This window comes from Protopterus annectens, chromosome 1.part2, assembly GCF_019279795.1.
Source record: "Protopterus annectens isolate FY-2018-M chromosome 1.part2, PAN1.0, whole genome shotgun sequence".
Classification (NCBI taxonomy): Eukaryota; Metazoa; Chordata; order Ceratodontiformes; family Protopteridae; genus Protopterus; species Protopterus annectens.
In genome coordinates, this window is record NC_056727.1 from 364,929,640 (window position 1) to 364,942,006 (window position 12,367).

Sequence of the window (12,367 nt, forward strand, 5' to 3'; positions counted from 1 at the left end):
AGGCCTTCGCCAGATCGAGGTAGGCTGTATGGACTGCCTTTCCCTCATCAATGGCTTTGGTGACTGTTTGAAAAAAGTCAACCAAGTTTAGAAGGCATGATCTGCCTTTGACAAAGCCAAACTGGGATGGATCCAAAGTCTGCAAATTCCCTATGTCTTTATTTATGAGGTCCATTATGATCCTCTCCATGGCTTTGCAGATAAGGCTTGTCAAGCTAATGGGCGGTAATTTCCAGGGTCGGTGGAGGCACTGCCTTTGTGAAGTGGGACCACAGTTGCAGTGCGCCACTCCTGGGTGCGTATCCAGAGGTAAGACTATGATTAAACAGCTGTCCTAGCTGTGGGTTTAATTCCTCGTTGAGTTTGTGGAGCACACAGCCGGGGACACCATCAGGTCCCATGGATGCTGTGTTTTTTGCTTTGGAGAGAGCAGTTCTCACTTGGGCGTTGGAGATGTTTGGGGCTGCAATCGCTTGGTATAGGTATCTCTCCTTTTGGGGGGGAGGGGGGGGAGTTTGCACTGAACCTGTCAGCCAGTATGTTGGCAATGTCTGTAGGATCAGTAATCTTCACATCATTTTGAACTAGTTCTGAGCATATCTGGGAGGTTCCTCCCAGGTTTCTAACATAGCTAAAGAAGGCCTTATGATTGTCTTTTGAGTCTTTAGCTATTTTTCTCTCAAAATTTGCTTTGGATGATTTTATGAGAGCTCTTAGTTTTTACTTATAGTGATCAAGGGTGTCTTACCTTTTAAGGATTTTGCTCTATCTTGTAGTAGCTTCCTCCTTTTGTTGTAGAGTTTGTTTATGGCTGGGGTCCACCAGACTGGACGCTTGCCTTTGGTACAAAGAGTCTTTGTTTTGCTTGGGATTGCCTTATCCATGCAGTCCTGCAGGTGCTGGTAGAAGGCATTTGTAAGTGATTCAGCGGCTTGAGTACTGTTTTCCGCCGGCTCGGGGCCTTAAAGGAGACCACACTAGTCTTTAGAAGTGTGAAGTCGGCTTTCGAGAAGTTCTTTACTGTGGTCTTTTTATTTCAGGTGGGGGTGGGATGAGGACCTCCAGCGAGATTAGTTTGTGATCTGATCTCACCAGTGAGGGGTATACTTCGGTGTTGAACATTGTGCTCCCATGTTCGTGATGATGAGATCAAGTATGTTTTCTCCTCTTGTGGGGATGGTGACTAGTTGTTCCATGGCATTTGAGTTTATGAATTCCAGGAACTTTTGGGCTAGGTGTTTGGGCTTGAGTAGTGTTCCCAGTCTATATTAGGGTAATTGAAGTCACCTAGTATGATGGTGTTTGGTGATACATTTATCCTCTAGTGTTTTCAGGAAGGCCATGTGAGGTTCCTGAGTTTGTGAGGGTGGCCTGTAACATGCTACAATTTGCAGAGCAGTCTTGCCTATGGTTAATTGCACCTGGATGGTCTCCGATGCATCGTGCGTTGCCACCAGTCTTGAGGTGTGGGTGTCTTTGATGAATATGGATACCCTCCTTTCTTGGTATTGTCCGGATTTTGGGGCGGAGCATGATAAGAGGTAAAACCCGATAGTGCTGGGGTGCTCTCAGGAGCCTTGAACCAGGTTTCTGTCACTGCACAGACATCGATGTTCTCCATACTGAGAAGGGCCTCGAGTGCGTGCATTTTGAGATTTAGACTTCTGGCATTGAGCAGCATTACCCTTAGTTTTTTTCCTTTTTGTGTTCTAGGGTGGTAGGTTTAGAATTTCAGCCTTGCCTAAAAAGGCACTATGGGGTGGCAAGAGCCTTTGCCAATATCCGGAATCCCAGGGTGACAGGTGCAAGCCGTCCTTGAAGCAGCGTGGCTTGTCCAGCATGTCATCCCAGGCAGACAGACATTGGATCCCCTTTGAATGACACCAGAGTTTAAGCCAATTGTTAAAGCTGATCATCTTATCTCTGTATTGTGGCATCATTCTTGGTGAAGGTAGGATACTGCTCAAGGTCAGGGTCATACCTGCCTGGGCTACATAATCAGAGAGCTCCTCAATGTCTCTTTTCATGTAGTCCAAGGAGGTGCGTCTCAGGTCGTTTACACCAGCGTGGACAATGACTGAGTCGTATTTGTACCTGCTGTTGAGAGACCTGAGTGCTTGCGTTATGTGGCGGATTCTAGCACCCGACAGGCAGCTTACTGTGACCTTCTCCTTACTCAGTCTGGTGGCGGGACGTCAGTGTGTCTGACTATGGAGTCACCAATGACTAGTGTGTCTGGCATTGTGTTTGGCCTTAAGGGCTGTGACTGTTTGACACTCTGACTGTGAGGTCTATGTGTTGCAGGTGTTGTGTTCTGAGGTGGTGGTTGTTTGGGTGTCTGCTTTGGTGGCCTCTGCTGTTTTGGTAGATTTTTGATCAGAGCCCGAGTATGTCTTTGTGTGTTTATGTGTATGATTTGAGGTTGTGATGGTACTATGTGAGACTGGGTCTATAGTGTGTGTGGTAACCTTCTCCTCCTGACTGGTCTTGCCAGTCCTATGTTGAGAGAGCTCAGCCTCCAGTTTGGCCGTATAGTTGCATCTCTCGCATGTATTTGTGTTTTGTGGGAGGAGGAGAGGGTTGTCTGTGTACATGAGGCAATTGTAACATTGCCTCAATATTCCCAGGTTCACCAGCTGAGCAGGAGAGGACACTAGCAACTGATCCTCGACATGCTAGAAGGACTAGACAAAAAACTTTAAAGAGATTCCGGGGATGTGGGTGACCGAGAAATGGGGTTTTGCCTTTTGGGGTGCTATCTATAAGAGTGCCGTATCAAGGTAATAAGTACTGTAGGAGCAAGTGCTAGGTTTAACAGATAGAGAAAAGTCTACTTGGAGTCAAGTAGAGATGATCTTTTAGGTATTAGAGAAAGTGCTAGTAACAGGGATGCTTAAAGGTAAGATTGAAAAGAATGCACTCTGCAGTGTGCACTAGAGAAGTTAGATATGAAAGTAGGTAACTTGAGTTTTACCTGTTTAAAAAGTTAAGGTTTAGTGGAGAGTTACTATTTTTAAAACAGCAAGATGGACTGAAAGGGGTGGTTACTTTTGTATTTTGGTACTATGAAATACTGTAGGATGGCCAATAAATTTAAATAATTGAAGGGGTGGGATTTCAAAAGTGATGGTTTTGTGATTACTCACATAAGCCAGTGAAAGTAGAGAGAAATGAGATATATGGTCAGATTAACATAAGAGGCGGGCAACTAGAAAGACAGTGGTATTTAACAAGACAACTTAAATGGGTGGGAGGGAGGAAAAATTCTGCTTGACTCAGAACAGAGAGAGCTGTGGTCTCTTTTGAAGTTTTAATATGCTGTTTAAAACAGAATGCAAGCAAAACACAAGATAAAGAAAACAAACTACAGTATTCAAAATATAGAAAGGCAATACAGAAATACAAAAAATAACAGCAAACTAACCTTTCCTTCACAGCAAAGTGTAGCAGAGTCTGGATGAGCCTTTCTGGTAAAGCTCTGAAATGTTTTAGTTTACTCCTTAAATAGAAATTTTAGTTCCTAGCCCCACCCCCTCTGTTAACAAGTGATTAACCTTAAGTGACCTCTTCTGTCTTATGAATGAGTCCTTAATTAATCAGTTCTTATTTCTGCTTGACTCAGAACAGAATACAGCATCCATGGGACCAGACGACATCCTGGGCTGTGTACTTCATGAACTACAAAATGAACTGGCACCTCACCTAAGTGTCATGTTTAATCATAGCCTCACCCCATGCTTCGTGCCCACTGAGTGGCACACAGCTACAGTTATCCCACTCCACAAGGGGGGATCCACCTTGGATCCTGGGAACTACCATCCCATCAGTCTGACGAGCCGGATCTGCAAGGCCATGGAACATATTATCATGGGACTTATAAACAAAGACATTGGCAACCTTCAAACACTGGACCCCACCCAATTTGGGTTTGTGAAGGGCCAGTCTTGTCTCCTGAACCTGACTGGCTACTTTGAATCAGTCTCCAGAGCTGTGGACGAGGGTAAGGCGGTCCACACAGCCTACATGGATCTCACCAAGGCCTTCGACACCATCCCCCACTCTGGAATCATTAAACTTACTAAGCTGGACATAAATCCCTACATCACTCGATGGGTCAGCAATTGGCTTACTGACAGAACCCACACTGTAAAAGTAGCTGACTCCAAATCCAGCTCCAGACGAGTGACAAGTGGAGTACCTCAGGGTTCAGTCCTGGGCAGCTGTTGTTTGGCATCTACTTCTCTGAAGTACAGGCCAACACTAAGGGACTCTGCAGTCATCTGCGAACATTGTTAGCCAAACTGAGAGCCATTATTGAATCCCCAAATTATGTGGATATTCTACAAAAGGGCCTTACAGAAACAGATGATTGGTGCCAGAGCCATGGACTCAAGCTCAATGCCAAGATGTGTATAGTTATCCTCTTTGGGAAAAAAACATGTACCCATGAATTACCACACAGGTGGCAGTACACTAAACACTGAAAGTGTGATAAGAGACTTAGGAACACAGGTGGACAGTGATCTCACCTTCGATAATGACATTGTCACAACAATCAAGAAATCCTTCTATGTGGCACACCTCATCACGAAGGGCTTTTCATCCAGAAAAAAGGAGGTCATTGTCCCACTGTACACATCCCTCATTTAGACCCATCATAGAGTACAATGCCCCATTTGGTATGTACCTCACAAGACATCTGCAACAACAGGAAAGGCCGCAGAAACACCTCACTAAAAGAATCACAGGCGTAAAACAAGAGGCCCTATGCTGACCGACTAAAAAAACTCCAGCTATACTCTGTTGCATATCGTCTACTCAGAGGTGATCTCTGCTTAACATACAAGGCCATGTCAAACCCAGAGCTGCTGGACATGCTACACTTAAAATCCCAATCCATTAGAGCCACATGCTCCAGGGACCTAAGCCTTGTCATCACAATGAACAAAACATGCTGGAGGGATAGGTTCCTGACCCAGAGACTCCCCATACTCTAGAATAGACTGCCCATACATGTCAAGCAGAGCGCCTCCTTGGCCCTCTTCAAAAGGAACCTTGATGACTGGATGGGAAATAGGAAATTTACTCTGGGGATCACGTCAGTTGCCCTGCTAGACAGGGGTCCAGGGAAGTAAATATTGTGGAAAGAAATACTCAGGGAATTGTTATGGCTAGGCTTGTATAGGCCCTAGGGTCGATAGCCTAGTACCGACCTTTGAATCTATTAACCTATGATAAGTCTTTCCATGGCTTTGCATGTGAAGCTGGTCAGACGTATTGAGTTTGTAACTGCCTGGGTCTGTGGAAGGTCTTCCATTATGTATGGAAATGAATGCAGCTGTTCTCCATTCGCTTGGTACAAAACCTGTATGGAAGCTGAGATTAACACAGTGTTGTTAGGAGTGCAGCTAAATCATGCTTCATGCTACCTAAGATGCATCCAGGGATATTGTCAGGACCCTATGATGCAGTATTTTCAGCTTTTCTTTGCAATTTTAGGACTTGTTCTTATGTGATAGCTGGGGATGAGCCAGTATCAGGTATATCTTGAGGGACAGATGGAGGGAAGAGACATGTGAAGTTACATTTTCTTTACAAATCTTGAACAAGTAAACTCTAGCTCTTCTCAACTTTGACTCACTACAGACATTCTCCATTCCCCTCCTATTCTCTTCCTGGTCTGGGGGGGGGTATGTTTTCCCTTTCTGTTTTGCTTCCCCTTTGATTTTCTTAGAAACACAGACATGTCTAGTGTATTTAACCTATCCTCATTTTCTGGGCAATGTTATTTCTATGACTCATTTGCCAAAAATTACTTTAATTTCAATTACTTTACAGTCTGACAGTCTGAGCACCTTCTCCCTGCTGCCTGTTCCACTTACACCATACCAGAATCCCTAGCTGATTTAAGATTATATTGGACCCTTAATTTGATATATGTAGGATTATATATGTAAAATGTATCAGAAGCCAGTATTAATGCAAAATAACACAGTCAGTATATGCAGCTGAGGATCAGTACAGGGAGAACATAAGCAATGGCAATAGATGTTTTTTTCCTACTACTTTGATTTTTACATGGAGATACTGCTGTTTATACAGATGGGCCTAGTTAAAACCTATAAGTTGTTGTGGGGGGGGGGTCTGGCATAGTAGATGCTCTGTTGTGTGCCAACTGGTGTCTCTCCTAAGAAGCATTATTGTTTATATGAGATAGCAAATGTTATGCTGAATTAAATTCTGATCCAGAATTGCTGATGGTGTTAACACTCGAGTTTTCTTTTACACAGTCCATTTTTTAAGCATTTGGTAAACATGGAGTGCTTTCAATGGATGTAACAATTTGAAGAGATTTATGTACTTTGATTAATAAAGAAATGTATTCTCATGTGATAATGGAACGTTCTGTATCTATCTCAGCCAAATTCTGGAGAATTTCTCCCCGGGCCTCTGCTGAAAACAGGATCTGTGGAACCTAGTCGGACTTTCCCGGTCAACAAATGTTAAATAAATAAATAAAAAAATAAATAAAAATACTTAGCCTGAGGAGATAACAGTGAAGTACAAATGTTATCAAGTGACAGAAGCAAAACAGAGGTGGGCATAAGAAGAGAGAAATACCTCCAATGGAGGATTACAGTGTAACCTAGCAGTCCCAAATTATTAAAGGATGACTGTATAGGTACAACTCCTTAGATGGGTAAACATAGCTTTGAGGAGATCATACATTACAAGCTTCAAAAGAAGTGTTTTAATCTGATTAGTGTTGTTGCCTTTAATTTCTGATAGGTCCAAGATTGCTGCAAAGTCAGTCTGTAAATATTTGTATTTAAGAATTGTTTCTTGTTTTGTAGGCAAGGTTAAGCTTACGAGGGGTAGGATACGGTGAATGTTTTTTTACAAAATGTGGGATGAATGTGGGATGAATACTGCTACATGGAATAATGGGTCTATAGTATAAAATCAAACGTTTAGATTGTCGAACACCTAAATGTCGACACCTAAACAGCAAAAGCTGAAAACCGCTAACATCCAATTCCGCAAATTTTTTCGCAAGGAAAAAATCTGCTTGGCCAGTGGACAGGAAAACAAACTTTCAAACCCTAATCAAGTGGGGGGATTCGCGCCCCCCCCCCAACTAAATATACCAACTCAGAGATCGCTCTACATTGGGGAAAAGGGCAAATTCCTGAGAACGGGCAACAAATTTTTTTCCCCTGTGAAAAAAATTCGCAGAAGTGGCCGTTTGTGGTTTTCAGCTTTCGCTGTTTAGGTGTCGAAATTTAGGTGTTCAACAGCCTAAATGGTCGGTTTTGTGATATAGACTCTGGAATAATAACATGCTAAACAGTCCAATTAAAAGAACTAACAGTATGGGATACTTAAGTAAACTGATAACTTGGATAGCAGCATTGCGAAAAATCCATTTAAGTGAACACAAGCATGAAATATTACTCAGAAGCTACACGGCACGAGTGGCCTTGATATTCCAGGAAGCAAGGAGTAGAGGAGCAATGCTTTTCGTTTCTTAAACTTGACCTTTAATTGCAAAAGAGGTTTTAAAATATGACAAAGGATATTACTGAGATAATGTATACTTCCGTATATAGTAATTTGCTTCCAGGTATCACACAGGGAGTGTTGTTCCAAGAGGAAGATAACATGGTTTATACAGGGGTCTGATATTTATGGAAGACTGCAATACAGTCACTTGTTTTCTGGAAGTAAGACATAGACCTCTACTCTGATGTCTCACAGACTGGGAAGAAATGTGTGGGCTAATATTAACGTCATAACCCTTAGAAATGTTTTGACTGTTATGTTAGGAAGTTCATTGTATTCTAATTATTCTAGCAAATTTAAATCTAAATCCCTGACAGACTACGTTTTACTACAATGAAGAATGCATTTATGGTTAAGCTAGTATAAACCCTTCTGTGACTTCTGTTTGTATGCATTTATGATTAAGCTAGCATGAACCCACCTGTGATTTCTGAACATGTGCTTTAGAATGTTTCTCTAGTAATTTAGATGGGTAAAGCCTCAAAAAGTATTAGTGTTTCTCACAAAAGTGCATGCATTTATAGTTAAGCCAGTAAGACCTCATCCAACTTTGATTTCTGATTATATGCCTTCAGAATGTTTCTTGGGTAGCTGTGGTGGGTCAAGTCTACAGAAGCACTGGAATTTTTCACTGTTCATCTTAGAAAGGAAATGCTTTGTTGAGTGGATGAAAAGACTGCCAGTACTAGTTGAGTGACATATATGTGATGACACATTTCCAGTAAGATAATGGGAAATTTTTCAGAGTGCTGTGAGATAAGAAGTCAAAGTTTATTAAGACCAGCTACAGAAAAAAGGGCAAGATGGACTAAAATCAAAAAATGCACATACACACATGTGTGTGTGTGTGTGTGTGTGTGTGTGTGTGTGTGTGTGTGTGTGTGTGTGTGTAGGGAAATATACAGAATCTTGAAGCATGAGCCAAAAGGGCACTAAAGGATAATGTTGAAGCACCTCAAAGAAATGCAAAGTTCAAGCTGTTATTCTGTATAACAACAAAACATAGACAGAAAAAGATGAGAACAATCAGCCACAATATGAAGAAAAAATGCTGATGGTTCAGAGAAGATTTAAGGATTTATTTTTTCACATGAAGATACAAACAGCTTTCCTAAAGAGGCAGTAAGATGAAAAGAAAGTGACTGAATCTGAGATGATATGGATCAGATGCAAGATAATTTTTATGATGAAGTTTTGTTGTTATGCAATATGTCCAACTTATCTAGTACACATCAAACAGGCAGACTTGAGAGGTTAAGATGTCCCTATCAGCCATGTTTGTATGATTTCACACACTTTTGTTCATACCTGTAGGTGAGATGGAAACTGGAACACAGAAGGAACGACATTTTGCCTCAAGCGTACAGTCTGACCCGTTCTATCAAAGTCTTCACTTCTGAAATGTTGAGAACATATGTAACTATATTTTGTTGGTTGCCAAGGGTTCTTTGTCAAAGGATCAATACGGTGTAATGCCTGAACCCACAGTTTGCGAATTTTTTTATCTTTGGGAATCCTGCAATATAAATTAAATGAGGCAAATATGAAAGTATCAGCACTTGTTAAGATCTATTACGTAGAGTATTTATGCACACTACACAATGCAGTGAACTGCTAATATAAGTAAAGCAATGTAACACGCTAAGAACATTTCTTAAAGCAAGCTGGAAGATAATAAATGCTCCATATTCTTACCTATGAAAAGTCACTCCTTTGTTTTTTACCTCTGCAACTTGCCGATTTTTGCAGTTGTAGGCACAACATGCAAACACCATAATGAAAATTTTCAAACTTGTTCCCCTTGCAACTGAAAAAATAAAACAGAGAACTGGGATTACTTAACAAAAAATGAAATGACTCTACGTATTACTAAGTCCTAAACAAAATTGGACAAAAGTTAGATATAACTGCATTTTATACTACTTATATTAATAATTATATAACTAATGAATGACGTGGGAGTGAACAATAAAATAACAGACGGAGGAAGGAGGCAGAATACCTTGCAGTTACAAAAAGTGGGTACAAATGTATCATACTCACAACACTGACTACTGATGAAGAGATTCCTATTGCCAGATAATAAAATAATATCTTCTTTCCATTATTCACAGTCATTGTCCTATTCTTCCATGTGCAGCGGTTAGCGTTGCCGCCTCACAGCAAGAGGTTCTCCGGTTCGATCTTCGGCTGGGGTGCCTTCTGTGCAGAGTCTGCATGTCCTCCCTGTGGTCGTGTGGGTTTCCTCCAGGTGCTCCGGTTTCCTCCCACATCCCAAAGACATGCTGTAGGTGGATTGGATATTCTAAATTGGCCCTAGGCATGAGTGCGTGCATGTGTGTGCCTTCTGTGGAAGGTTGGGCACCGGGCTGGCAACTCGACACTGTAAAACTCCACTGCCAATCATGAGCGGACAGGTGATCCAAAGTGGTAACCCCTAACCAGGAAAAAGCCAAAAGAAACAGAAGAAGACGTGTCCTATTCTTCCATCAGTATATGTGCTCATCTCAAGATGTACTTCTTAATAACCGGGGGCATAAACCCACTTCTACAAATCTAGAATGAAGCCAAGTCATATTCACTCCTCAAATCAAAAATTGAAAGAGCAACATTTTTTTTCTCTTGAGGATCTCCTGTTATGGTGAGTAACTTCATAAAACTGTACTTTGAAAAAATTTCTGCCATGCTATAATATATGTACAGTATCCAAGATGTACCTCACCCCTGACAATGATCAGGGTGGTGATCAGTTATAATAAATACCTTGTAAGACCAGACATCTAGTTTTTCAGATCTGTTCCTGGAATGAGTGTCAAACTTGGAATGTTTTGTAAAAGTATGGATATAGCTCCCGTACGACAATGTCAATTATACAATGATGGCTTATTATTATTCAAAAACATGCATGTTGATTGGTCAGTTCAGCCAGCGTGCCCATTGTAAACTGAGCATATAGCAAGAGAAAAGTCCAATCCCTGAAGCACCACTGAGTGGCCAGACTTTCTTCTATTAGCATATGGTACAGAGGCAAACGTCTCAGTTGGCCAGATTTTTGCCTCATATTTTTGGTTTGTTCCTTATAAAATTTGTGGTTTTCCAAAAATCACTGCAGAATGAAGTCACTAAATAATGATACGCATTTCAGGTTCAGACTTTGTATCCTTCAGACAATGCATGATAACACAAATCTTGTTATTCTCACAGTTTTCTGTTTATATGAGCAACATTTATTATTAATCCCCTTTTGAACGTTTGTCACCCCTTTATTTAAGGCTTTGCCCACATTTTTTGAGCTAAGAGGTTGAGAGGTACATATGGAGAGCATAGCAAATACAAGGAAATTCAGGCACATTCTGTACAACTAAAGAAGCGTACCTGATTTTCCTTGTACTTCTGCCCTAGCTCTCTTGTAACTCTAAACTGTCCAGATTTTAAAATTAAAAAAAAAAAGCAACTGAGATCTTCTTTTCTCCATTGCTTGTTTTCCACAGCACTGATGTACTGTGCAAGCGTGGGAATGCAAGTCCCAAACTCATGTGCATTACGTGAACAAAAGTGCAAGGACACCACAGCGATGTTATACAGACATTATTTAAGAAAAGCAAGTAATTTCTTTCTTAAATAATGTCATTGTACAACAGCAATGTGACTCCTGGGTGTGTGTATATGAGGACTTACTCTTGGTTCTGTGTGTATATGAGGACTTACTCTTGATTCTCTTTGTTTAATCATTCAGGCTTTGCCCTCGTGACAAAACCACTCCAACTGTAGATAAATCCTCAATATACCCACTTGTTGGTTATTGCTTAAATATTTACTGTTTACAGACATTCTTGAAAAATGCAGGAATGGCAGGTAACCTACTGAAGTGACATTTTTTGTTCTTTTTGCCATACATGAGACAATAGCAATACTGTGAGTTAGACACTTACTTAAAAAAAAAAAACAAAAAGAAAAATAAACAATGAACCCTTGCATGAAAGAAATGATGTGTCTGTATTATGAATATCCTTTGTTTTACCAACATATTCAAGTTGCCTGTGCATATCCCAGATTTGTAGCAATCTCTATTCCTCAATCTCTTAGTGAGAATAAAAGACTACATGTAGAGATTTGGCATGAACGGAGGAATGATGTGAGAAAAAAAAAAACGTAAATGAGCTATATAAAAAGACTCGTACATTAGAGTACTTATCCTTGAGATTCCATATGCAAAAGAATAAGACGCACCAGGACAGAAATTTGATATTTTTTGTAGCTGTTGGCTCAGATATTTTTTATGCAAGATTTTTGATAATAAATTTCAAAGTCCTCTCTGGGGAAGTGGAATATCAAGATGGTCACATTTATAATATACCTTACTCTGGAATAGACTGCCCATACTTGTCAAGCAGTGTGCCTCCTTGGCCATCTTCAAAAGGAACCTTGACGATTGGATGGGAGATAGGAAATTCACCCCGGGGATCATGTCAGTCGCCCTGCTAGACAGGGGTCCAGGGAAGTAAATATTGTGGGAAGAAATATCCAAGGAATTGTTATGGCTAGGCTTGTATAGGCCCTAGGGCCGATAGCCTAGAACCAACCTATGAATTATGCAAGAATGTCTCATAGAAAACTGTTTATATGCACAGCACCCAAATGAAATAATAAACTAAAGTTAGAAAAAAGGACATACGATGTCAGACAATTTCTAAATGGTTGTCCCATGGTATTTCTTTAAGTTATTCTAACCATAATAAATCACCTTTATGCAAGGTCAGGGCTCACTATCAGGGCTTTTGCTTCTTCTCTGTCCTTATGGAAC

The 12,367-nt window shown here is 40.8% G+C and overlaps 1 protein-coding gene across 2 annotated transcripts in view; it reads right to left on the reverse strand.

Moving 5' to 3' along the window:
* The window catches only part of LOC122789193 (THAP domain-containing protein 6-like), a 265,593-nt gene that overhangs the window by 206,008 nt on the left and 47,218 nt on the right, over positions 1 to 12,367 (reverse strand). Inside the window, exons 2-3 of one of the 2 annotated variants that reach the window (XM_044056472.1) lie at positions 9,259 to 9,370; positions 8,872 to 8,959 (exon numbers count right to left, since the gene is read on the reverse strand). In XM_044056472.1, coding sequence (XP_043912407.1) covers positions 8,872 to 8,959; positions 9,259 to 9,338 — 168 coding nt within the window. In that variant the 5' untranslated portion in view covers positions 9,339 to 9,370. Of the gene's footprint in view, positions 1 to 8,871; positions 9,080 to 9,258; positions 9,371 to 12,367 lie in introns of both variants that reach the window. The other variant, XM_044056464.1, reaches the window with a different exon arrangement.